This window comes from Kogia breviceps, chromosome 5 (genome assembly GCF_026419965.1).
Source record: "Kogia breviceps isolate mKogBre1 chromosome 5, mKogBre1 haplotype 1, whole genome shotgun sequence".
Taxonomy (NCBI): Eukaryota; Metazoa; Chordata; class Mammalia; order Artiodactyla; family Physeteridae; genus Kogia; species Kogia breviceps.
In genome coordinates this window covers 137,045,522-137,071,660 of record NC_081314.1, presented here as the reverse complement: position 1 = coordinate 137,071,660, position 26,139 = coordinate 137,045,522, and the positions used below count along the sequence as shown (strand labels likewise).

Below are 26,139 nucleotides of genomic sequence, written 5' to 3'. Positions count from 1 at the left end.
ATTGAACCAGCTCCCAGCACTGCTCTGAATTATTCTAATTGTGCCTGTAACACACCGAGGGTCTTACAAAGAAAACAAATACAATAATCGAGAGGCTTCCAGACCCCCTAAAAATATCAGTCTCACATTCTTTCTGAATTGGTCTCACGTTATGATATGGCTATATACAAAGTATTTTATTGACCTAATCTAGTAAAACCCAGTAGCCTTTTAACAGCTAACAGAGATAACAAGGCTGTCCAGGGTGGCTGCTTACTTGAGAGAGCTGTTGAGAAAGAGAGTCTTTGTCCAGCTTCAAGAGTTGTCATACTGAGCGAAGTAAGAGAAAGAGAAATATGGTATGATATCACTTATATGTGGAATCTAAAATAAAATGACACAAATGAACTTATTTACAAAACAGGAACAGGCTCACAGATTTAGAGAACGAACTTATGGTTACCAGGGGGAAAGGGAGGGGAGAGGGATAGTTAGGGAGTTTGGGATTGACGTGTACACGCTGCTATATTTAAAATAGATAACCAGTGAGGACCTCCTCTATAGCACAGGGAACTCTGCTCAAGATTATGTAACAACCTAAATGGGAAAAGAATTTGAAAGACAATAGATACATGTATATGTATAACTGAATCACTTTGCTGTACACCTGAAACACAACATCGTTAATCAACTGTACTCCAATATAAAATAGTTAAAAAAAAAAAGAGTTGATGGTAGACGGAAAGCGTGTGATACTCAGAATCTCAAGAAGCTGCACAATTTTGAGAACGACTTAAAACAGCAAAGACCTGGCCCACGTGGAAACCCCAAAGATACGTGCTGTAAGGACAGCTTGATCTGCTGTTGACTTTCCCCTCTGCCCACGGTGGCCATGCTCTCTGATTTCTCTGTGTTCTTTGAGGAAGGTGCCCTGCCCCCCCCCCAGACCCACTCAAGGATCAGCTCGCTCAGGGCCCCTGGAGAGTCCTTATACCATTTGGGGCCCCAGTTTTCCCTTCTTCAAAAAAGCTTGGGTTGAACCCCATGATCTCAGGTCCCTTCTGTTCTAAATTGTTCTGATTCCTAAAAGAAAACGTCATCATCAAAACTAGATACATCTTCTTGCCTCCCCCATGCCCACCCCATCAAACTTCAGAGCGAGCTTTGCGTAGTGGAAACTGTGGGCCTCTCACTTTCTACCACGCTACACCGTACAGGGGAGCCACGCTGTAAGGGAGACGCAGGGCTTAAGCAAGGCTGTAGATATGAAAAATGTTTGGGGAACAGTTATGAATGAAGTCAGAACTGGGCCAATCCAAACACCCCGTCTGGACCGCGCTTCAATTCTACTCATCACTCCTCTTCCCCCAACCCTCAAACAAGGACAAAAGCTAGAGGTAATGTTCACAGATGGCATTCTTCACGTGCCATTTTCAGAGTCGACAAGGAAGATCCTGACCACCCCCCCGCCCCCCGAAAAAGAAAAATGCTGATTCGTCTTGAACCGCCATTTGCCGTACGTCAGGCAGATAGACATTGGCAGACACCCTGTGGCAAGAGAAACGAAGCCAGAAATGCCCTCTGATACCCACACCTCGATCCCCTCTTGTATCCTGTCAGTTCCTGGGCCGAGAACTTTACGAAGAAGATGACACCCCTATTTTGCAACGTGCTCTTAGTTTTAAGATGTATCGGCCAATAAATGAAGCAGTCATAGTGAGGGAAAAGTGTATTTCACAGTCGTTATAAAAGTACATATAGTTAATAATGGTGACATAAATACAGTCCTTACTTATGACCAGATGGTACAATGAGAGCCGACTTTTCCTCCCGGATGTCACACGATGACAGATGTCACTTCCGGCAGTAACGACAGGCTGACTCAGCTCACAGGTGCAGACTACTGCTGAGAGACAGGCATGGGTCAAAGAGACAACACGCTTTGTACTTAGCAAAGGGGTAACCAGGGTCTCCATATAAATATAATAAAATAATAAAGGATTAACATTTCTTCTCTCACTCGATTCCATAGATTTGTCAGGTGCTCACACACACAAAATACAGTTTCCCCCCTTCCTTACTCCCCCCTCACCTCTCACTGGGTTTGGAATAAACCTGAGTTCACAGTTCAAGTTGCCAGTGGCGATGCAGTTGGTCAGTCATAGGAGAGTCTGCAGCTGTTCTGGAAGCATGTGAGGATTGGGGAACACGTCCCAGCAAGCGAACAGCGACACAGAAATGCTCACGTTCTCGAGGCAAGTAAAACACAAGAGAGAGACATAAAGAGCTAGACCAAGTTCACAGGCACGTAGCCTGCAAGCCCGCAGAGCCGGCACTTGCAGCTGGAAACCATCTTCAAAAAGGCTTCTTCGGCGATCAAAACCCAAACACTTCATGTCAAACGGAGAGAGGGACTTTTTCAGATGCTTTTTCTTCCCTCGACTTAAAAAGCCCTGTTCTCAACGGAAAGTTCCGCAACCCGGTCTGGAGCCATCCAAAGGAGTGCCACCAACGGCGGGGAGCCTGACTTGCTCCTTGCCCTAGGGCTGGGGTGATTCCCGTCAAGGGGGAAGCAGCAGCCCCAGGTCTTGTCAAGGTCAACCAAGACTGGGCACGGCAGTGGCTTCTGGGGACAGCCAGGTATCCGCTCTCTCCTTGCTGAGTCAGAGACGTTGGGGGCAGGAGGTCACCAGTGCTGAATGAGAAGAAACGAAGGACCATCCCCTGGCACAGGCTGGCTGCCGGCGGAAAAGGGAAGGCAGGCTTTTGCAAATGCTCAAAGGCCGTGGCCTTTATTCGGGATCAGTGGGCTCAGAGGACTAGCCCTGGGGTGGCCACAGTCGTGGTTTCTGGCCGCAGCTGCACCAGACAACAGTTGAAGAGTCCAGGCTGTAGTGTAACCTCTATCCAACCTGTGCGGACTCTCCTTCTTTTGCCAGTTCTGTGCACCACCAAGGGGTCCCCGCCAAGTGCCAGGGCCCAGGCCCCAGTGGAGACAGCCCCCGGTGGGCTCCAAGCGACACACGGTCAGACGACGCCGGGGTCCACAAAACACGTACGGAGGGACGGCACAGACACAGACCCAGAGATGCGTCTTTGGTTCCATCCTTGGCAAAAGGAGTGAAAACAGAACATGGACTCAAAGCCTGTGTGAGGAATGCTGCTGTCCTCAAAGAAGATACGCTGCTGTATTTTGAACGGGATGCCCTCCGGACGAGCCTCTCACAGCCCACGGCCAACAGGCTGAATTCCAAATCATGCCCGTTTCCTCGGCAGCTTGCAAACCGCACTGCACGGAGCTAATGGTGCCTTCTGAGTACGTCCATATCCAACCTTAATTCTCTGCTCTCTTTCCAAATAACCACCTGTCACTCTGTGTCACACTTTCCAGCAGGATCGGGGCTCTGTTGATCCCATGGGAAGAACACACGGCCGGCTATGATCTCGCCCCTCCCGCAGGCCAGCGTTGGCCACCAGCCACTCAAAACATCACCTGGGTGAGCTTTGGTGCCCTCCACGCTTATCCTCCCGTGAGAACAGGAGTTTGGTGAAATCAATTCTCATCTCTCCATCCAGGTTTTTAAAAATTATGTTGTTTCGGTTTAACGACATCACAGAAAGAAAAATCATCTTCGGAGAAGATAATTCGACCATTAGCAAGCTTCAACCGAAAGAGAAATGAAACCTGTCAAGACCCCGCTTGGCAAATGAGTGTCCCCATCGGCCCTTTCCTTCCACTGGCGTCTCCACTGTTCGGATCAGTCTTTGACCAGATGCCCCATTTTTCTCAGAGGGGACGGTGCTGGTTTCGGAGGTTCCCGCCTGCCCTCCCCAGGGCTTCATGGGACTGGGCGCCCCAGGTCGCCAACTCTTGCCACCCCTGCAGGGATCCACCCCTATGAAAAGAGGGGAAGCCGTGCCTGGGTGAAACAGTTTGTGACGCCACCATCCGACCGCTGAAAAGAGAACGGTCTGTTGAGAGGCACACACAGAGCACGAAGTGGAGAGACAGCTCGGAAGGGTCTGTCATCTGAGTGGCCCAGAGCCCGATGCTGGCTTCTCACCCCCGGCGCGGTTCAGGGAGGTGGGTGGAGGGCTGGTGAGTGCGTCGGAGGAAGGAAGCCGTGCACGGTTGGAGCTGGACGCACAGCCAGGCAACCCTCCTGGGGTATCCCAGCATCTCCGGGGGGCCCTCCTCGGGACTGGGCTCTACAGGCTCTGGGTCTGTGGGTTTCAGCTGTGGGGACATCGCGTGTCAGAAGGAGGTGAGACTGTGAGGGATGCTCTGTGAGGGGCCTTTGAGTCTTCATGCCCTGACAGATGTACGGAGCTGCTCCACTGCTTTCCTTAGAAATGCCAAGAACCCCACTGCTGGCCCGGGTTAACACTGGCCTTTGACCCCATCAGCCATGTCGAAGGAGAGGCTCACGGGGGCCAGGGGCTGCAGCGGGGGCATGCTGGCCTCCAGGGGCCTGTCTGCGGAGGGCTGCAGGCTCTGATGTCGCTTCCTCAACATCTGTCCAATGCCCATCATGGGGAACCTGCCTCGGCTCTTCACACAGTTCGGGCTCCCCGGGGGCTGCGTGGTGCCGTTGCCGGGCCCCGGGGCTGGAGGACACATGCCCTCCTCTTTGGGGGGGCTGTTCTTGTCTTCGTGGGCAAAGGAGACCAGAGTGGGGTGCATAGGAGTTTGGAGAGGTGACGGGCTTCCCGGCAGCAGGACGGGAGAGAGCGTCCGCTCCCCGGGATTCCCTCGAGCCAGGCCCCCAGGGGAGCTCAGGATCCTATAGTGATGGGACGGGGACAGCAGTTCCGTCTGGTCTTCACGATCCACGGACTCAAAGGAGCGCGCCATATCCAGCATCAGGGGGTCTTCCTTGGCAGGGATGCCGGCGCTCCCGGGCCCCTGCTGAGGGGGCTCTGGTTTCTTGACAATCCTGGGTGTCCTGGGGGGTGGTACAGGGATGAACTCCATGGAGGAGGAAGCCACACAATTGGAGTCCGAGGTTTTGCGGAAAATATTGCGGCAGCCGAAGGAATCTGCACACCAAGAAAGCAAAGGAAACATGAAGACGGCCACACAAACAGTGCCAATGGCCCACTCCCGCCTGCTCTGACCTCCAGCTTCACTGAGACAGTGCGTTATCCAGGGAGGTCCCATGGAACCAAGAAGTGAGCGACCTCAGCATCCCATTCTCCCCATGGGGAATCAGACGGTCTTCCTAGAATGCAGGGGACAGAAGGCTGGTGACGGGAGGCCTCCTGGATTCTGATTTGCCTCATGGCGCCAGCTTAACATCTGTTCTCCTTTCGGTTGCTTAAAATTCTGGACCCTGCCGAAGAGCCTTTGAATAAAAAGGTCCGTGAAGCACATGGATACCAGCTCTCCGAGGACTTGCACATTTGGTCCTCAGATAACCAAAGCTGGAAGGAGGGTCTCCCTCGTGACTTTTTTAAAACAAATTATGGTAAAAATTACATAACGTGAATTTTAAAGCGTTTATTTATTACTTAACCACTTTTAAGTGTACAGTTCAGTAATGCTCAGTACATTCACACTGCTGTGAAACAGAACTCTTCACCTTGCAAATCTAACAGTGGTTGCCAGGGGCAACCTATGAATCTGAGTACTCTAGGTCCCTTGTATAAGCGGAATCCACAATATCTGTCCTTTTGTGAACGGCTTGTTTCACCGAGCACAGCATCCTCAAGGTTCCTCCGTGTCAGCGTAGCACGGGTCAGAATTCCCTTCCTTTTTTTAAGGCTCCCTCGTGCGTTTTGGTCTCACCGGAGCCTCACCTAATTCTGAACAGGGGTGAAACACTTTTCCTCTGTATATTTAAGGCAACCAGCTGACCTCCACGGCTTCTATCTCAAGGTGGCCCAGACTAGAATCCAAGTTTGCAGACTCTGCCAGAAAAGAAAGGGAAAAAACCTCCACGAGGTTGGAGGTGAGGGAAGTAAAGCCAAGTTCCTGTGGAACAGGCCCTGTCTCAGATGCCTTTTCCTACCATCATATTTTATAGGCCCCGTCGGGGCCCAGAGGCAGGAGCAAGCTGCTGCCCCCCAGCAGTGATTTCGGGGACAGCCCAGGACGCTGGGAATCCTCTTCGCCTTACATAAATAAATACACAGATCCTGAAACAAACCTCCTCCTCGGGCCAGCACAAGACGCCTGAGATTCGCCGGCAGAGAGAAGGCAAATTTCATTGACGGCTAACGTCCCCAGTGTTCCAGCTGGCATGTGAGGTCCCTGTCCCTCCCTGAGATGGCTGCATGCTCCCAACTTGTAGCCCGGTTTCTCCCTCCACGCCATCCTGCTTCCTTCACCCCCCCCCCAGAGGTGCAGATCCTGGGAGGATGCCCCTCACACGTGCGCTACTGATACCCAGCTGACAGTCAGCCCCGGGGCACAGAGCCAGACACCGCATTGTCCCCGGCAGGACGGGCACAGCCACCAGCCCCGACTCTTCAGCATGACTGCCAGCTCCTCTTCACCCCCTCCTGCCCGGGAGGCAGTAGGCTACACTGGTCAGGAGAGAAAGCTCTAGAGCCAGGCTGCCTGCTTAGAAATCTGGATGTCGTCCCTCACCAGCTCTCTGACTTTGCACAACTCTCTGGGCTATTTCCTCGTCTCTAGAAATGGGGGTGGGAGTGATTTCCCTGGCTTGAGCTAAGAGTTGAAACAGTGCCTACCACGCAGTGAGCGGTCAGCGCTAGCAATTATATAGGCTCCGGGGTGCTTCTCAGCAACGGGCTCTCAAATCCCACGAGGAAGGAAAAAATGCAAAGAAACAGAGGACAGTTTGTCCACAAAAGTATCAAGGAACGCACTCCATTTCTGGGGCTGCAAAGTTACCCCCACATATGCAGCCCTGACCTAGACTTTCCTTGGGGAATCCATAGGACGCCCCTGCCAAGGGTCCTAACAGGATTTGCTGCCTGTTCCCAAGCCAGAAAGGAGGATCCCCGAAGGAGGAACAAGCACAGTCCCTCCAGTGGGGTCCCTGCCTTCCTGAAACCTGTAGAATGCAACTGAACTAAATGGAATTGTTCTTCTCTGGGTGAGAACCCGTCTCAGAGTCAGACGGACCGTGCTGCTTGGTGCTGTTTGAATCTCTCTGATACTTTCCTGCTTCCCCAGGGGATCACTGGTTGATCTCAGACAGCCAGGGCCCTCCTGGAACCTCAGTCTCTTCATATTTAAAACAAAGAGATAAAAAAAAAAAAAAAAAAACACAAAAAACAAAGAGATCAGAGACTGGACTCCACAATCTCTCCCATCCGTCCTCTGTAAGGAGAACCTCTCCTCTACCCCACAGTTGGCTTCAGGATGCTCCCCGGCTCCTTGTACCCGCCTCCCGGCTCTCAGTGGGTGTTAAGCCTCCCTTCTGCATCGCTGGATGCTTACCTCAGAGGAAGGAGACCCATATCGATCAGTTATCTCACGTGCTGGATGATGAATGAGGCAGAGTAGCCCACACATGTATCTCATTTGATCCACCCAATAGCTCTGATGGGTAGATTGCCTCACGAGTAAGGGAACCAATTAAGATCCTCAGGAACTTGGGCCACAACCAACTATAGAGCTGGGTTTGAGCACCCTACCTCCACCCCAAAGCCCACATCAGTGCCTCTCAGGGCGCACTTTTCTGGTGAAGGCTCCCACGAGAGCACACCCCCATCACTGCTCCCGCATCACGATCTCTGCCCCTCCAGTACTGAACACCCATTCCTGGTTCCATGATACCTTGCACCCCAAGCTCTGCTCCTGCAATGCCACGCACCCTGATATCTGCTCTCACAGTACCACACGGCCTGACATCTGCTCCTGCAAAACCATCCCTCCAATCTCTGCTGCTTCATCCTCATCTCTTTCTCTGCACCAAAATCTCTACTCCTGTAACACCTTACACCCTGATCTCTGCTCCCACAATCCCATGCACCCCACCTCCGCTTGCTCAAATCCTGCCCACACCGGTGGACAACACCAGACAGGCTGGACTTGCTTATTCTCAGGTTGCCTTGCAGGCATTAATCCTGCTTTCCCATGGGCACGAGAGTCCTGTCTGTCCCAGGGGCCTACACAGCCACCAGCATGGGGCACACGGCGGCCACGAAGCTGAACACAAATGGCCTGGAGAGCCCCCAGAGCTGACCCACCTTTGTCGGGGAAGCCAGGCTTGGCGGCCTTCCGGTCCTTCAGCAGGGCCCTGGTGCTCTGAATCTGTGTGATGAGCGAGACTGAGGGCTGTTTGTGCGATGGCATGTTCTTATCCAACTTCTTGGAAAATGGCCGATGAAGAAAATCCCCTCTTTTTTCTTGTTCTTTGGGCTTTTTATCCTTCCAATCAGAAGCAAACATAGGTACTCAGACGCACACAAGAATACACAATGGGGTCCCTCTTTGAAGAGTTATCGAAGTAGGGTTAAGAAACGCCAGTTTGGGGCTTCCCTGGTGGCGCAGCGGTTGAGAGTCCGCCTGCCGATGCGGGGGACGCGGGTTCGTGTCCCGGTCCGGGAAGATCCCACGTGCCGCGGAGCGGCTGGGCTCGTGAGCCATGGCCGCTGAGCCTGCGCGTCCGGAGCCTGTGCTCCGCGACGGGAGAGGTCACAACAGTGAGAGGCCCGCGCACCGAAAAAAAAAAAAAAGAAGCGCCAGTTTTCCAAAACGCTAGGCTCTCAGCTACGCATTGAACAATGGAAGCTCTGCGGCCCAGCGGATACTCCAGGGAACCCCCCCCTCCCTCCCCGTGGGCCACAGCAGGCTTCGGGGGTCCCCAGCTCCCTTCCTTATGCCGTTTTGACGTGTTGCAACAAGGGCAAGGTCATCCCTGGGCATTCCATTATTCTCGAACAAACTGAGGCAACGCAGGTGAGGACTCCCGGAAACCTGCTGTCTTATTTATAGCAGAGCCCTAAGATTCTGCCCACGGCAGTGGTTTTGCAAAGGCAATTCTGCAAAGGAAACGTAACGGCTTCCTCCGTGCGCGTGTGTTCAGTCAAGCCGAGGAGGTGGACGACCCGCCCACGGAGCCCTGAGCCAGTCTAGGCGAGTTTCTGACCCCTTTACCCCCTCTGAGCACGTGGGCTCTTACTTGTGTACTTAAATTGGCCCGATTCAGCCACTTGTGCTGTCAGTCTTGCCTTTATTTAACTCAATGATAATCCCTCTGCTAGGAGTGAATTTGACTGTTTTATCTATCTTCCACCCCACAGCCTCGGGCATGAAGCCAGGCACAGAGAGAAAGCTTAATAAATAGTTACTGAAATATTAAAAAGCAAAAACAAAAAAGCCAGTGGAAACGGAACTGAATTAAAATTAATTGAGTTCAAGCTTCTGGGAAGGGTGATGCTGCTAAGAGGAAGCTTTCTTCTGGCCCTAAAGATTATGTTTGATGTTTACTGTTAAACAGAGGCAACTGAATCCGGACCTCACCACAAGGGACGTGGGGAGAAAAAGAGACCGATTTTCACATTTTTTGCCTTAAACCTCAAGAGCATTTGCAATTCAAGAGAACTCATCTATTTTTCATGGATGTTGTTGAAAAGCTTCTCAAGGAAACATCCCCTTGCACTCAGGTAGCCCTTTCTAATGAGGATTTTCAGAGCCTTTACGAACTGGGGTTCCTTACGTCCAGGTTTTGAGTGGGAAAGAACGACTGGGAAGAGATGGAAAGTGGGGACGCCCAGCCCCGCCTTGAGCGTCACCATGAGCACAATAGCTCCCTGGGGCCTACGCCTTGGCCGGGGTGGCTTGTCACCTGGGGAGGGGCGAAGTGGGATGAAAACAGAGGTGAAACTTCTGCAAACACCCTCCCCAGCTTCTGGACAGCCACTGACACCCTTATTGAGGATGCCTGGAATGCAAGACACCACTCTAAGAGCACGACCCATGACGAGGCAAATACCGTTATCCCCTCTTGCAGAGGAGCCTGCGCTGGTTAACGAATTCACCCAGAATATACCCAGCCAAGACTATAATTCAAAAAGATACATGCACCCCTATGTTCATAGCAGCACTATTCACAATAGCCAAGACATGGAAACAACCTAAATATCCAACAGAGGAATGGATAAAGAAGATGTGGTACATATATGCAATGGAATACTACTCAGCCATGAAAAAAGAACGAAATCACGCCATTTGCAGCAACATGGATGCAACTAGAGATGATCATACTAAGTGAAGTGAGTCAGAAAGAGAAAGACAAATAAATACCATGTGATATCACTTATACGTAGAATCTAAAATACGGCACAAATAAACCTATCTACAAAACAGAAACAGACTCATAGACGTAGAGATCAGACTGATGTCTGCCAAGGTTTGGCGGGGGAGGGAGAGGGATGGCCTGGGATTTGGGGTTGGCACATGCAAACTATTCCATTTAGAATGGGTAAACAACAAGGTCCTACTGTAAAGTACACAAAAATATCTTCAATATCCTGGGATAAACCATAATGGAAAAGAATATTAAAAAAATGTCTACATGTGTATAACGGAGTCACTTTGCTGTACAGCAGAGATTGGCACAATATTGTAAATCAACTATACTTCAATTTAAAAAAAAAAGAATTCATCCAGGAGCCGAACGGCAACTCAGTTTTTCACAGCCCTCCCTGAAAGTCGGTGTTCTTAACCCTTGACTCCACGCTGCCCTCCGGAAGCCTGGGGCAGGGCCAGGCGTTTGCAGTGGCATAGAGAAAGGCCGGGCACAGCAACTGGCCAGGATCGGGGACCACAATGTAGTCCCAGGGCTCCGGGTCGTTATCTGGAATGCTACAGAGGAGGCCGTGGGCAGGACACTACGGAGGGGGAAGGGGGCATCCGCTCCAGGTCAAGGCCAAGCACAATTCTCCCCTGCCCCCCTTTCCCCGTTTCTATCAAACACCAACAGGGCCCATCTCCATGGCAAAGGAGAGTGAGCTTTCACACTCCCCAGCCTCCCCCAAGCATCAAAGGGCCTGTCCCCAAAAGTCTGGCAGAATTCCATCCTTTTGCTCTGTTCTATCTCTGTTTTTACGAGAAAAGTCCTAAGTTCTACCTGATAACACCTTAAACAGGAAAAAAGAAATCAAACACGCTTTCGTGATACATTGTAAAACAGTATTTGGAAGAAAAAACAAAACTGGAGCCCCCCCCCCCTTTTTTTTTTTTTTTTTTTTTTTTTTTTTTTTCGTGGTACGCGGGCCTCTCACTGTTGTGGCCTCTCTGGTTGCGGAGCACAGGCTCCAGACGCGCAGGCTCAGTGGCCATAGCTCACGAGCCCAGCCGCTCCGCGGCACGTGGGATCTTCCCAGACCGGGGCACGAACCCGCGTCCCCTGCATCGGCAGGCGGACTCCCAACCACTGCGCCACCAGGGAAGCCCCCCCCGGCCCCTCTTTAAGAATTTTTTTTTAAGAATGATGAGCACACCTTCCTTTGGGCTGCCCTGCGTTCCCTACACTGAGAGGGCTTCCTGCCGACGCCTTCCTGGGTCCAGCTCAGCCCTTTTCTAACTCTCCGTGGCTTCTCAAAGCTAAAGGATCAAGATGCAAACTTTCGGGGGTCCAGTATCACCACCCAGAGAGAGTTCGTGAACCAAGAGGTATACAAGGTATGAGAGTTTTCTGTAGGAAGAGACCAAGGTTGGCTCTAGAAATCTCTCCAACAACCGACAAAGGGGTATTTGGCAACAAGCAGAAAGCCTGCGATGGGGGCAGAAGAAAAGGGACATGGATTTAGGACTAAAGATTGCTGGAAACCCTGCTCAGGCCCCCCTGTTGAACTTAATCCCAGGATCCGGAACCATGGTGCTTCCTCCACAACCCCCAGAGCACCTTTCTCCAGCCAAAAAGGCTGGGTGACTTCACAGTGACTGGTTTCTGGGGAGATACCAAGAGTTCGTCACCGGAACACTCCCTATGCGGGACAATCCCCTGGGTCCGTCAGTCCCGGTGGAAGGGTCACCAGCCCCCAGGAAACGAGTTTGTTTACAAGCAGCCATCCTCCTGCCTTCCAGACGCAGGTTACAAATACAACTGATCATCCAATTCTACCTTTTCATTTGCATGGCCTATTTTCTCCAAAAGAGATTTCCCAGGGGGCAGAATGCTAAATTGCCTTATGTAACAGAAACAGGTCTTCAGAAGGACTAATTATGTTCCCCCTTTGACATGCCTGCACCCATTCCTGCGCACCCCACCCAGCAACGCTGGCTGCCTTCAGGCCTCTTTGGTTTCCCTCTGATTCTCGTGGGAGGGCGGTGCGCCCCTCCCCCGCGCACGCCTAAGGGTGGGCGATGGAGCTGAAGCTTCAGGGGTCTTCGCTGCCCCCTCGTGCTCAGTCCGCACCCCCAAGGCAGAGCCAAGAGGACACCGCAAGCAAGCCCCACACGAAACAGCTTCTTGACTTCTTTCAACCATGTTCCAACCACCACACGTGTGCGTGGACATTTACAAAGCTGGACACTTTGAAAATGTGACCCAAGACTCTTTGGATGTCGTGGATTGTTTGATGGAGGAGAGGGAGAAAGCAGTGAGTGAGGATCCACTTGGCTACGGGAGGGAGGTGTCTGCAGGCTCGACAGCCGGGCCTGGGGGTAGGGGGGAGCCAGTCCTCAGCTTCTGAGATCTGAGCTCCAGGGCGCGGGTCCCCTTAGACTCTTCCCTGCGACTCCAGGCTCCTGGCTCCAAAGAGCCGCGGCCCTCCCCGTGCCTTTCCCGTTTTGCTCCTAAAGGTATGGCCAGGTGACCTTCAGCAAGTCACTTCCCCTTGAGGGACGGGCCTCCCCATCTATAACCAAAAGGGTGGGTCCTTCCTAAGCTCTCCGGTTATAAATATGAACCCCACATCTTGCCTGCTTCACTGTCAGAAAGGCAAAGGCATTCATTCAACGAGGACAGATGCGGCCACGCCTCCTGAGCCCACCCCCTCAGCCCCGCACCCCCGGGGCTGCAGGAGGAAGTGCTGCCCAGTGGGGCCACCTGCCCCTCACGCAGTGCAGAACTGACCACAGGGTGTCAGTGATGGCACAGGGGAGGGGCCAGGGGACTGGAGGCGAGCTAACGCTGTCCTCTTTGAGAAGCCCTCAAGTCCGCTCAGCGTGGGCTTTCTGGAGCCTGATGTCCCCTTGATGATGAGACCACCTCACCTGGCTGTTTGGAACCTCAGAACCAGGTGCAGATTGTGGACACCTGGCATGGCCCAGGGGCCCAGGTGTTGTCTGCTGGTTGATTTGGGTTCCTCGCTGCCCATCCCATAAGGGAAAGCCACAGAGGCCGGATTTTGCCATAGCAAACAAGCAACTGAGTTGAGAAAAAAGAGGGCTTGGTTCATAAGTTAGGCCACTGAGCCAGGAAGCCTTGGACTGTTGTAAACCCCACTTCTTTTTTTTTTTTTTTTTTTTAAATAGAGGATGATGTTGAATAAGTATGTCCTCATTAGTTAATTAATTAATTTATGACTGCCTTGGGTCTTCGTTTCTGTGCGAGGGCTCTCTCTAGTTGCGGCAAACGGGGGCCACTCTTCATGACGGCGTGCGGGCCTCTCACTAGCGCGGCCTCTCTTGTTGCGGAGCGCAGGCTCAGTAGTTGTGGCTCACGGGCCTAGTTGCTCCGCAGCATGTGGGATCTACCCAGACCAGGGCTCGAACCCGCGTCCCCTGCATCAGCAGGCAGATTCTCAACGACTGTGCCAAACCCCACTTCTTTACAGGTAGAAACACGAACACATAGCCAAGCGTGTAGTTTTAGCAAGACAATAAAAAAATGGTCAACTACGCCTAGACGGCACTGATCTGATCTGAGGGATTCTGACAAATCCACTTACAACAGGATTCTGCATGGTGGAATTCAGGACAGGATGGAGGCGTGCAGGTTCCAGAGCCCTGGGCAGAGATCTGCCAACCTTTAGGGTCATATGTGATGGTTACTTTCATGTGTCAAGTTGGCTAGGCCAGGGTACCCTGTGTCTAGTCAAACACCAGTCTAGATGCTGCGGTGAAGGTATATGGTAGATGTGAATGACATTTAAATTGGTAGGCTTTGAGTAAAGCAGATTAGCCTCTATCGTCTGGGTGGGCCTCATGCAATCATTTAAAGGCCTTAAGAGAAAAAGACTGAGGTGTCCTGAGGAAGAAGGGATTCTGCCTCCAGAAGACATGGGGATGAAGCTGAAACATCAGCCCTTCCCTGGCTGTCCAAGCATCACACACACACACACACACACACACACACACACACACACACACACACACACACACACTATTGGTCCTGTTTCTCTGGAGAGCTCTGACTAATCCATCATAACCCCCCAAGTTCTTACCTGCACAGCGTGAAATTCGAGGTCTCTTGTCCAGGTGCCCAGGGAGGCCTGTAAAAAGCAGCATTTTTCAACAAATCAAGAAGCTGCACTTGCTGTTTATTTCCTAAACTCTACCCCCTCCCATTTGCAGCTCCGATTGAAGATTCTCCGTTTCAAGGTTTATAGACAAGCAACCAAACTGTCGTGGAAGCAGGCAGCAGATGTCCTAATGCCTGCCCTGGATAGATTTTCTAGGTAAGATTTTCATTAAAGTCTAGGACACATAACACAAGGGTGCTCTGATGATGAGTAAGGAGTTCAATACGTTTCCTCAAACAGCAAAAACACATCGAAATGGCACCCTGATCGAGACACAGAACCCAGCTGGCACCTGGAAGTCCCTCGTTCCCAGCATCCTCTCCCTGTCCCCAAAGGTAACCACTGTTCTGAGTTCTAACAATTCAGCTTGACCTGATTCCATACTTGATTTTAAAAATTCGTACAGATTTTAAAATGACACAAAGAAATATCATTGTAATATTTTACCTTTAAACGTATAGTCCCTGTTATGGGTTTAATTTTATTGCCCCCAAATTCATATGTTGGAGCCCTAACCCCCAGACCTCAGAATGGGGCCTTACTTGAAGACAGGGTCAGGACAGGCCCGTCACATCCCCTTTGAAGCTTGGGGGAGGGGAGAGTGTGAAAGTTTGCTCTCCTTTGCCTTTGAGAAGGAGTGTTGGTATTACCTTGACAGAGGTAAGCAAGTTAAGATGAGGCCATCAGGGAGCATTCTAGTGCAATGTGACTAGTATTCTAATAGAAAGAGGGAAATTGGTCACACACACACACACAGAACGCCGTGTGAGGATGAAGGCAGAGATCGGGGTGATGCTTCTACAAGCCAAAGGATGCCAAAGATTGCCAGCAGCCACCAGAAGCTAGAAGGCGTGGAAGATTCTCCCTCACAGCCCTCAGAGGGAACCTATCCTGCAGACACCTCGACCTTGGACTTCTGGCCTCCAGAACCGGGAGACAATACACTTCTGTTGTTTAAGCCACTCAATTTGTGGGGCTTTGTTATGGCAGCCCTAGCAAACGAATACAGTCCCTCCACCACCCCTGCACAACTTCTCTTCCAAAACTGCCATGTTACTCTGACACTACAGAGAAGCCCTCCTAGTTCTAACTTACATTTTGCTACAAATTAGCATTATTCTTCAAGACTAAACAAACTTGGCTCCTCGCTCTCTACAGCTTTTTGTTTTGTTTTGTTTTGTTTCTGTATCTTATATTCTAATTTTCTTTTACATCTTTATTGGAGTATAACTGCTTTACAATGGTGTGTTAGTTTCTGCTTTATAACAAAGTGAATCAGTTATACATATACATATGTTCCCATATCTCTTCCCTCTTGTGTCTCCCTCCCTCCCACCCTCCCTATCCCACCCCCTCTAAGTGGTCACAAAGTACCCAGCTGATCTCCCTGTGCTATGCGGCTGCTTCCCACTAGCTATCTATTTTACGTTTGGTAGTGTATATATGTCCGTGCCACTCTCTCACTTTGTCCCAGCTTACCCTGCCCCCTCCCCGTGTCCTCAAGTCCATGCTCTAGTAGGTCTGTGTCTTTATTCCCGTCTTACCCCTAGGTTCTTCATGACATTTTTTTTCTTAGATTCCATATATATGTGTTAGCATACGGTATCTGTCTTTCTCTTTCTGACTTCCTTCACTCTGTATGACAGACTCTAGGTCCATCCACGTCACTACAAATAACTCAATTTCGTTTCTTTTTATGGCTGAGTAATATTCCATTGTATATGCATGCCACATCTTCTTTATCCATTCATCCAATGATGGACACTTAGGTTGCTTCCATGTCCTGGCTATTGTCAACAGAGCTGCAATGAACATTGGGGTGCATGTGTCTTTTTGAATTACGGTTTTCTCAGTGTATATGCCCAGTAGTGGGATTGCTGGGTCGTATGGTACAGCTTTAATAAACCAGTTTAGAAATGATAACTGCTCTGCCACGACCCCCATGGTCCCCCAGGGCCTCTGTTTTAGGAAAAGGAATCTCTGGGGCACACGCCTAAGGTGAGACAAGTGTCCCACTTTTCCAGACATAATCTCTGCCTGTTACAGGAAGAAGAGGGGGAGAAAGTGGCAAAGTCATAAAATGACGGCACTGTAGTCCCAAGAGGGAAGTTCTTTCCACTTAATTCAGCTCCTCCGTCTCCTTGGAGAAAAAGAACCAGGATCGAGAAGAAGAAAGAGACCATCGCGTGCCCTCAATGCCCGGACATGGCCCCGGAGCCGCTCCCCAGCCGGCTTGGGTACAACCTTGAACTTCATTCCAGGGCTCCTGCTCACAACAGCTCCCTCCCCCGCCACTTGGCCGCTTCTCCTCCTGGACCAGCAAATGGTAACTGGGAAGAACCCCACCGAGCCTCTGAGTGGGCTTTACCTGGAAAATCTGGCTTCTTTCAGACTTTCTCACCACTTTTTCTAACTGGCCCCATTCCACTTTCTAGGCTCCAACAGAGAGGAGTTGCATCATCTAGTCAGAGCCTGTAATTTAATTAGCACAAGTATCGCTGCAGTTTGGAGAAAACAAATGGATCACAGAAAATTGAAGTGCTGTCTTCTCATTAGCGTTCCTATTGAAACCCTAACCATTAAATATTTCGACAAACGTTTTAAAATGCTTACTATGTGTTTTCCGGGACAAATGAAATAATCAGCTGAGAATAATAATCTGGATGAAAAAAAGAGGCCCCTTTTCCATCAAGCTTCTGACACTTAACACACAAGCAGCGTCGGGTACGAGGGCAGCCAAGGACATGGGCATCAGCCAGGTGGCTTGGAGGCTGCCTAGGGCACACACATAGGGGCATGCGGTCCGTCTAAGCTTGTGTTATTACCTGAGGCCCTGAACAGTCAAACCAAGAGGCAGGGGAGCCTAACAGTGAATTCAGTAACCCCTGGACCCCAGGCGAGTTGCCTACCCTCCCTGCAAGGGACTGTAAGAGGTCCCTCCCTGCCACAGGGCATGGCCATCCGGTGACGATAATTCGACTTGCATGCTATGGTGCAGGTAGTTCCCGACTTTAATCAAGCTAGGTGTCCCACCTGGAATGTTTGACCTTCCCCAGATGCTGGCCCAATTCTATTTTCTGAGACTAGGGCCAAGGTCCACTTGATTATTTCATTTGTTCATTTAGCAAATATTTATTGATCCTCTACTGGGTGCCAGGCATTGTGTAGGCTCTAGGGACACGGTAAGGAGCAAAAGTGACGCCGTCCCCGCTCTGAAGGAACTCACAGTCCAGAGTGGGGAAGAGATGACGATCAAATAATCCCTGAACAAACAGAACCCCGCCAATGGGACGAGCCCCAGGAAGCAGAATGTGTGTGACAGTGTGTACCGGAGGGTTGCAACCCAATGGCAGAGGTCAGAGAACGGCGGGGGTCCACGAGGACATGACCCTGCCGTGGGGTCTGAAGATACACATTAACTCAGCAGAGAGGGGTGGGGAGAACATTCTGGAAGAGAGAACAGGGTGTGCCCAAGCCCCGGCAGCCAACAGTCTCAAGGCCCACGGGACTGAGCACACAGCAAGAAGCTGGGCTGTGTGCGGGGCCTGGGAGGCGAGGCTGGAGCTGCTGGCAAAGCCAGTTCAATCCGGGACGTGGTGGCCATGTCACAGAGTTTGCCTTCCAGGTTAAGGAGGCCTTGGAAGGTTTCAAGCGGGGAAGTGACGTGGCCTGATTTGAGCGTGAATGGCTTGCTCTGGCCGGTGTGTGGACAGAGAGCCAGGCAGTCACCGGGAAGGAGCAGGACCAGTTAGGAAGGAGGCTGCCGCTGAGGTCCACGCAAGAGGTGATGGTGTCTAGGATGGGGCGGATGGAGAGTGGGGGGGTTGGAGAGCTTCACAAGCCAAACCAGCAGAACTTGGAGACAGACTGGCTCTCGGGGTGAGGGAAAGAGATACAAAGGTCTTCCGGGTTTCTGCCCCGTAGTGAGGGTGGGGCTGCCATTTGGAGACAGAAAATAGGGGCCAGGGGTGGGGGGAGATGGGGGAGGAGAGGTGGGGTTGGCTCCAGGTGTGCTGGATTTGAGACGCCTTCATTCATGCCACAGAAGGTTCAGGAAGCCGCTGGCCGGAGGGGTGTGGAGCTCAGGGGAGTCTGGCCCTACACCATCTCTGCTCTGCCGCTCCCAGCCCTAAAGGCCATGTGTGCTTCCCGCCCAGCCCCAGTCCGTGCCCCCCTGCTGCCCCTCCAAAAGCTTATCTCCGTCCTCATCATTTTTTTTTTCTCTGCAGTGTTTCTCTTTAATTAAAATACGTAATTCAAAACCTGTACATTTGTTAATTTTGGCCACACGGAGCTTATGATCCTCTGTGCCTTTCAATTCTTCAACTTCTCAAACTAGAGAAGTGACAATGTTGTCACAGCCAGTCGCAGAGGAAGGAGGCCTGCAGCCTGGGGTCAAGGCTAGGGCCCACCCTGGCTGCTCTGAAGGCACGCCCTTCCCCACCCATCACTGGGGTTCCTTCCTCTGCCTCCCACCCCACCTGCTCCCCAGCCCCTCTTCGCTGCCAGCGGCATCCTCACGTCCCCAAATCCACGCAACCTCCTTTCTGCCTTCTCCACCTCCTCCAGGACGAGAAACTGCTCAGCTGTCACCACCGGCTGCTTGATACTTGACCTTTCCCACGTCCTCCCTGGCATCCTTCCCTCCTGGGTCTCCGGCTGCCCTGTTATCTTCGCTAGCTTCTCTGTCATCAGCGTCTCCTTTTCTCTGCCTCCTTAAATGGCGCCACCCCCCAGGCTGTGTAGATTGAGCAGCAGCCTCGCCCTCCTCCTGCAGCTACCCCAGCCTCGATGCTCAGGGGTGGACGCATCTACACGTGGTGCCGGCGGTTCAGCCGCCCCGTCAGCGGCGTCACTGGACTGGCCTGGGCCGTGTCCCACTTGCCTTCTGCTGACGCCATGGAGCGCAGCCCAGCTTGTCCCATATTCCATGGAAAAGCACTGAGAAGACAGGTGAGCCCCACTGGACAAAACAGCCGATGAGGAGTCCTGGTGGGGGGACCCCTACTCCGTGCTCCAGGCCTTGGATCTCAAGTTCCCAGACACAGTCTCTTAACAAGCATGTATTTGGGGTCCAAATTTGGGACGGTATGATACCAGTTTTTACTCTGAAATCTAAGAATCTTGGCATTTTCTCTCAGATAGGTTCTAGGTAGCATCAAGTCACCAGGGACAGCTGACTGGAAAGGCTTTGCTCCAGATACTTTCTCCTGTTCCTCACTGTACTTTGTTCTCCTGATACCAAGTGTTACATACACTTGTATTTTCCAACACCTCGTTTTTACCTTTTGGAGATCTGACAGCGGATTCCAACCCTGATTCCACTGGGAACCACCCAGGGAGCTGTAAAAAATACTGACCCCCGATCTCATTGGAGATGGAGAATAGATCGATGGAATCCGTCTGAGGTACGGCCGGGGCATCCAGATGTTAACATGCTCCTCAGGGATTCCACTGTGTGGCCACAGCTGAGAACCATAGTCTAGAGACTGAACGTTGGTGGTCCCGCTGTAAACCATGTCTCAAAGGCTCAGTTAAGTAAGTATTTGTCTTTGGCTACTTCTGTGTCCCGCAAAAATTGGTTTCCTTTCCCCTCTTCCCCCCCGAAATGGAAATCCACTCTTCCTAAGAGATCCTGGGGTTTGCTCTGGGGGCCACTCACCTCATAGGGCTCCTTGGTGGGCCTGCACTTTTCTATCTGGTAGAGCTGGGTCTTGTAACAGACGCTGTCCTGGATGTCGGATTTCTACCAGAGGAGAAGAGAAAAAAGAGCCTGGCTTAACTCACAGGAAACAGAAACGTCCATTAAGCATTCATTAATTTTTAAACCAGCACTTGGCTGAGAAAGGGCAGAAAGGGGCTGGCAAGGCACTTAATTGCAGTGCAAAGCCTCATCCAAGGACGGAGTGTGGGGAGAGCCTGGGACCCAGAATCAGGTGACCTATTTCTGTTCTTGGCTCTGCCAGGCAAGGGCCAGGTGACCCCGGGCACATCACTGCTCCTTGATACCTGAAACTAACACAACACTGCACATCAACTATACTTCAATAAAAAAAAAAAAAAAAGCCCTGGTTCCTGCCCCCGGCCCCAATAAATGTCACAACAATTCATAATATAGCTTAAAGAAGAAGACAGATAACCACACCTAAGATGATCTAAGGGCACTGTCCAGGTGCCATCCTCTCTGGAGACAGGTGAAATGACATGACTGATTAATTTTTCAGCCAACAAATATTCACAGAATGCCTTTACAGACTCTCCAAATTAAAATCCACACTTCTAGGTTTTAGAAAGAGGAAACAAGAATCAAGGGATAAGGGGAGAAACGACAAATAATTGTTACAATATTTTACTTTTTTTTTTTTTGCAGGTTCTTATTAGTCATCAATTTTATACACATCAGTGTATACATGTCGATCCCAATCGCTCAATACAATATTTTACATTTTAGTTCACTAGTTTTGCTTTCAAAATTATACACGGTTGTTAATAATCGGTTAATGATATTCGTAACAGAAACAGTGCATAGGTGCAATTAAATTAGCCTTGTGTGGAAATTACTGAGTGGACCAGCTATGGCTGTCTGTGGGGAATAATTCTTTCTTAAAAGCAGCCATCCACCTAGACACTGGTTCTCACACCAGCTATGTCCTATGATTTAAGGTTTAAGTATGAAACAGACAATAAAATAAGAAAGAACCTTCTCCAGGTAGAACTAAGTTAGTTGAGTTTCCAGGGAACTTCCCAGTAGACAAAACCACAGAGCTTTGCAACACTGCACCATTTGTAACCCTGATGCTGGGCAAACACAGCAGATGGCAAGACATCCAGAGAAGGCAAGACATACCCTAAGAGCTTCACACAAATGTCTCTTACTTGGGATGAGCTGTGTGATTAAGAGTGTGAGCAACCAAAGTTTTCATCTGTAGATGTGGAGGTAGACATAAGAAAGAAACTAGGGCTTCCCTGGTGGGGCACCGGTTAGGAATCCGCCTGCCAATGCAGGGGACGCGGGTTTGAGCCCTGGTCTGGAAAGATCTCACGTGCCGCGGAGCAACTAAGCCCGTGCGCCACAACTACTGAGCCTGCGTGCCGCAACTGCTGAAGCCCGCATGCCTAGAGCCCGTGTTCCACAATAAGAGAAGCCCTCGCACCGCAACGAAGAGTAGCCCCCACTTGCCGCAACTAGAGAAAGCCCGTGCGTAGCAACGAAGACCCAACACAGACAAAAATAAAAAATATAATTTAAATAAGGAAAGAAACTATTTTTAAAACAAAAGTCCCTCTATCTTATTGATCGGTATCCAGAAAACTGGTTCTTCCAAAAGAAGAATGTTTGAATCTGCTAGCTTACTCTGGAAAGTAGCAATGTCATCCTTTAAATATGTGAAATCATAAACTTTATAGTCAGTTTCACGGAAACATTTTTTTAAACTAATTTTTTTTTTTTTTTTTTTTTGTGGTACGCGGGCCTCTCACTATCGTGGCCTCTCCCGTTGTGGGGCACAGGCTCCGGACGCGCAGGCGCAGCGGCCATGGCTCACGGGCCCAGCCGCTCCGCGGCATGTGGGATCTTCCCGGACCGGGGCACGAACCCGCGTCCCCTGCATCGGCAGGCGGATTCTCAACCACTGCGCCACCAGGGAAGCCCTAAAACTAATTTTTGAACAACATTCATCATTTCTAAAAGAAAATCAGCGTGTGACCCTCCTCTGTTCCTTTTACTTGAGAACTACTTGTCCCTAGCATGGCGGTTCCTAAATGGTGTGACCTTGAGCCCATATGAGTGAAAAAAGTTGTTAGCAGGCATCTGCAATATGTGCACATTTATTTATAAATTATAAGCATGTACTGTACTAACATATCACGTACATTATAAAATAGGCAATAAAATAGGAATTTAAAAGGATAAGAAAGAAATATAGGACATATGGTCTTCTTATAAAAGAGAAATGAGAAACGGCTTCAAGTCTAACATGTCTTTTAAGCTCATCATCATAGGTGAACAGAGGACCTCTGTTCTCTGGTATGAGAGAATTTCTTAATCCCTCTTATCACATAATAAAATGATTTAAATAACATACTATGTATCAAAGGTCCAGTCTTTCCGAACTCCACTTCTCTCCTGCAGTAGCTTTCCCGTGACCGTGACGCTGGCTCTGAAATCCAGCTGCATATCTGTTCCCTTCCGAAGTTTCGTCCCATCACTGCTTCTGGAGCACGATTTTTTTCCCCGTAAAACACTGCTCTTATTTTTAAATGCCTTTTACTATAATGTTTCTTCTCATGTACACCATTCCCTTGGTGGCTCACCAAAAAAAAAAAAGTTGTGGGCTTCCCTGGTGGCGCAGTGGTTGAGAGTCCGCCTGCCGATGCGGGGGACGCGGGTTCGTGCCCTGGTCCGGGAGGATCCCACGTGCCGCGGAGCGGCTGGGCCCGTGAGCCGTGGCCGCTAGGGCTGCGCGTCCGGAGCCTGTGCTCCGCAACGGCGGAGGCCACGGCAGTGAGAGGCCCGCATACCGCAAAAAAAAAAAAAAAAAAAAAAAAAGTTGTTCTGTGGATAATTTTCTGTTGAAGCCAAATCTAGGAAATACCCTAAGCTGAATCAGCTTAGAAACATCTATACTTTTGTTCCATTGTTTAACAAATCTCCCGTCAAGCTTCTTCATCTATTCGGCAATGTTTTCTAGATGTCTCCCAAATCCATTTGCTAATAAGAGACACACTCTGATCATGCAGTCTGCTGGGTGTCATTTGGTCATTTTCTCCCTCATCAGGGAGAATATCATTTCCCCAACTATCGGTGAATTTTCATCTTCAGCTTTAATGTCGAAACCTCATAAAAGGTTTGTAAGCCTATTGTTTAGTGGAATTTTGTGGGATACTGGGCTATCACGTGACTTTAAATAGCACTGAAAAACTCCAGAAGTTCCTCTTTACGTTCTGGATTCTAAATGTCTTCCTAACAGTGATGACCCCATACAACCTGACCTCAAGGCACCATATAGGCAAGGTGAAGATCATCCTTCAGGAATGCGTAAGAAATCAAACTTCAGATGGGCTTCCTGACAATTCCAAATTTCTCTGGCTGACTTCCCAGTAGATCTGGTCAGCCCTCACCATTCTGAGTAGGAGAAACAGGGGTGATATGCAGAATCCATACTGCCTGTGATCCAGTTTTCTTTGCAGAATTCTTTTTTAACCACTGTCCATTTGCAGAGAGTTGATGTAGTCAAAACTAGATACTGAAGCATGTAAATTCCCTCACCCAGGCATGTATGAACTTCATGAGGAAGAAGGATGAAGGTGACCAAAGCATGAGGGTACCACGGTCCATGGTCCAACACAGGCTCCTAGCTCTACCTCCTTCATCTTCAACGCACGTGACACCTGGACTATGGGATGCCCAGACTGAGTGAAGGGGCCACAGTTTCACTTTTGTTTTCTAGAGAGGTAAATGTAAATAGTGGCTTTCTCATCTAACCATGCTTTAGAGGTGAATGCTTGAGGGGCTCTGCTCCCCAACTTTTATGATTACACAAGCCCCAGTGCATCTAAGTGGGGAACCCCAAGGAGCCAAGAGAAACAGAGCCAAAAAGGCAACAAGAGGCTGAAAGGAAAAGAGGCTTGAATCTCTCACGAGTCTGCCCAGAGCTTAACTCTGTGGGAGAATATTTTTAAAACACCTCCGATAAAAAGCGCTCCCTGAGAAGCAGGTTTTGCTACTATTTTATCCCACCTTCAGCAAACTCAGCATCACATTAGTTTCAATTAACAGCTCAGATCAAGTGTCAGTAACTGGGAAACAGTGCAAGTGTCAGAGCTCGTTTTTTCCACAGAGAGCAGAGAAAACCACCGCGGGGCTCCACTCACCCCTGACAAATAGCGCTCGAGCTTCTTGTTTAAGAGGAAGTAGATGGCAAGGATGTGGCAGGCGCGGTTGGAGAGCACGGTGTTGATCACGTCGCTGTTCTTGTAGCCCAGCTTCTCCGTCATATGCAGCACCACACTCGGGCTCAGGTCTTCCAGGGAAATCCTGCGGGGCAGAGGAACAGAGAACCAGTCACTTCCCCACCGTCGCTGAGAGGCTCCAGGGCCTCCTTAGCGATGATCACAAACATGATGGCACAGAAACCGCCCCCTCCCCCCAACACACACACGGGCCCCCTCATGGACAATCAGGCCATTCACTCACGCATCCATTCACTTGACTTTTTATTATGAAAAGTTACATATACAGAAAAGTAAAGGGAATAGTCTAATAGCCTACGTGTGTACCCAATTCCTGGTTGAACCCGTTGTTAACACTTTGGCTTTCTTTCTTTCTTCCTTCCTTCCTCCATCTCTCCCTCCCTTCCTTTCTTTCCTAACGTATTTTAAATCACAAACATCATGACATCTTTCTTCCTAGACACCTCGACGTGCATCTTTAAAACCCAAGGACATCTCCTGTAGAACCACAATACCATCAACACACCCAACAAAATTTTAGTAATCTCTTAATATTCTCTGCTATCTAGAATGTATTCATATTTCCCCAATTGCCCCAAATTTCTTTACAATTTGACATTTTTTTCCTTAAAATGTTATTTGTTGGAGATGGGGTGGAGCCCACGCTTAGGGTGGGTGGAAGCTGAGTTGGGAAAGGGGGGTATTCAGGAGCCAGCCGGAGAGTGTTTAAAGGAACAATGTTGAGTTCACAAGTTCACAAATAGGGGATCTGGGGCTCCGCTGTAAAATAAAGTGGTCTCAGAGGACAGGTTAAAGCTTCTACACAGGAGTATTATGAAGATAAACTCCTTGGGATAAAATGCCAAAGAATGAATGCCAGGCATTCATTTAACCACTCATTCGCTCATTCGTTCATTCAACAAGTCCCCGCCTCACGGAGTTTACATTCCAGTGGGGAAGAGAGAAAATAAATTCATTTATTCTTCATGACAGTCTTATGAGTAGGTACCATTGTTATCCCCATTTTACAGATGGAGAAACTGAGGCCCACAACAGGGAAGTAACTTGCCCAGGGACACATAGGCAAGAAGTGGCAGCTATGGAGAGCACAAAAACAGGCTGAGGGGCATAGAGAGTATGTGTGTTGGTAGTGGAGGTGTGTCATCAGAGAGAACGTGCTACAGTCCTTAAGAGAGATGCAAATACAGTACTCTGTGAGCAGAAGGTGAGCACATCTGGCTAGAGAGCTCTGTAACCACCGCCAAAGAGTCTGAAGACATTTCTGGTGGAACCTCAGAACCATAACACTAGGAAAAACCACACAGTATAACCCCATAATGGTGCAGAAGAGGAAACCGACTTGCCAAGTTCACAGGCCCGTTGGTAGGGGCAGCAAGGGCAGACCTAGCTCTGTTGACCAGTGTAACCTAGGTCAGCTCTCCCTCTATTTGGCTAAGTGCCGTCCAAAGAAAAGGTGCCCAAGAAACCACAAAATCTGCCTTCCTCACTCCTGTTGGCTACAAAATCACAAATTCTAGAAAGCAGGCTGGAGTATGGTTGGTATGATTAATGGTTAAAAATAATAACGTTTGTTTAAAAAGGATATAATTACGTGAAGATTGCCACAAGCACTTAACACAGAAAGCACAACTGTCTGACACTATCTGGTAACAACCACGTGCCAGCAGCCCTGCCCTAGGTCAATGACACCACTGCAGCTTGACCTCACTCCTGGCCAATGAGATCACTGACATTGGCCAATCAGATGACAGCCTCATGGCCTCACCTCCCAGCCAATCAGATCATGATTTTTGTGACCCT

At 50.0% G+C, this 26,139-nt stretch overlaps 1 protein-coding gene across 1 annotated transcript in view; it reads right to left on the bottom strand.

The window, feature by feature from the left end:
* Positions 1-1,693: 1,693 nt before the first annotated feature.
* The window catches only part of HUNK (hormonally up-regulated Neu-associated kinase), a 110,678-nt gene continuing 86,232 nt past the window's right edge, over positions 1,694-26,139 (bottom strand). Inside the window, exons 7-11 of the mRNA XM_059065651.2 lie at positions 24,241-24,403; positions 20,030-20,113; positions 14,290-14,337; positions 8,143-8,323; positions 1,694-5,019 (exon numbers count right to left, since the gene is read on the bottom strand). Of these exons, the coding sequence (XP_058921634.1) occupies positions 4,361-5,019; positions 8,143-8,323; positions 14,290-14,337; positions 20,030-20,113; positions 24,241-24,403 (1,135 nt within the window). The 3' untranslated portion in view covers positions 1,694-4,360. The remainder of the gene's footprint in view (positions 5,020-8,142; positions 8,324-14,289; positions 14,338-20,029; positions 20,114-24,240; positions 24,404-26,139) is intronic.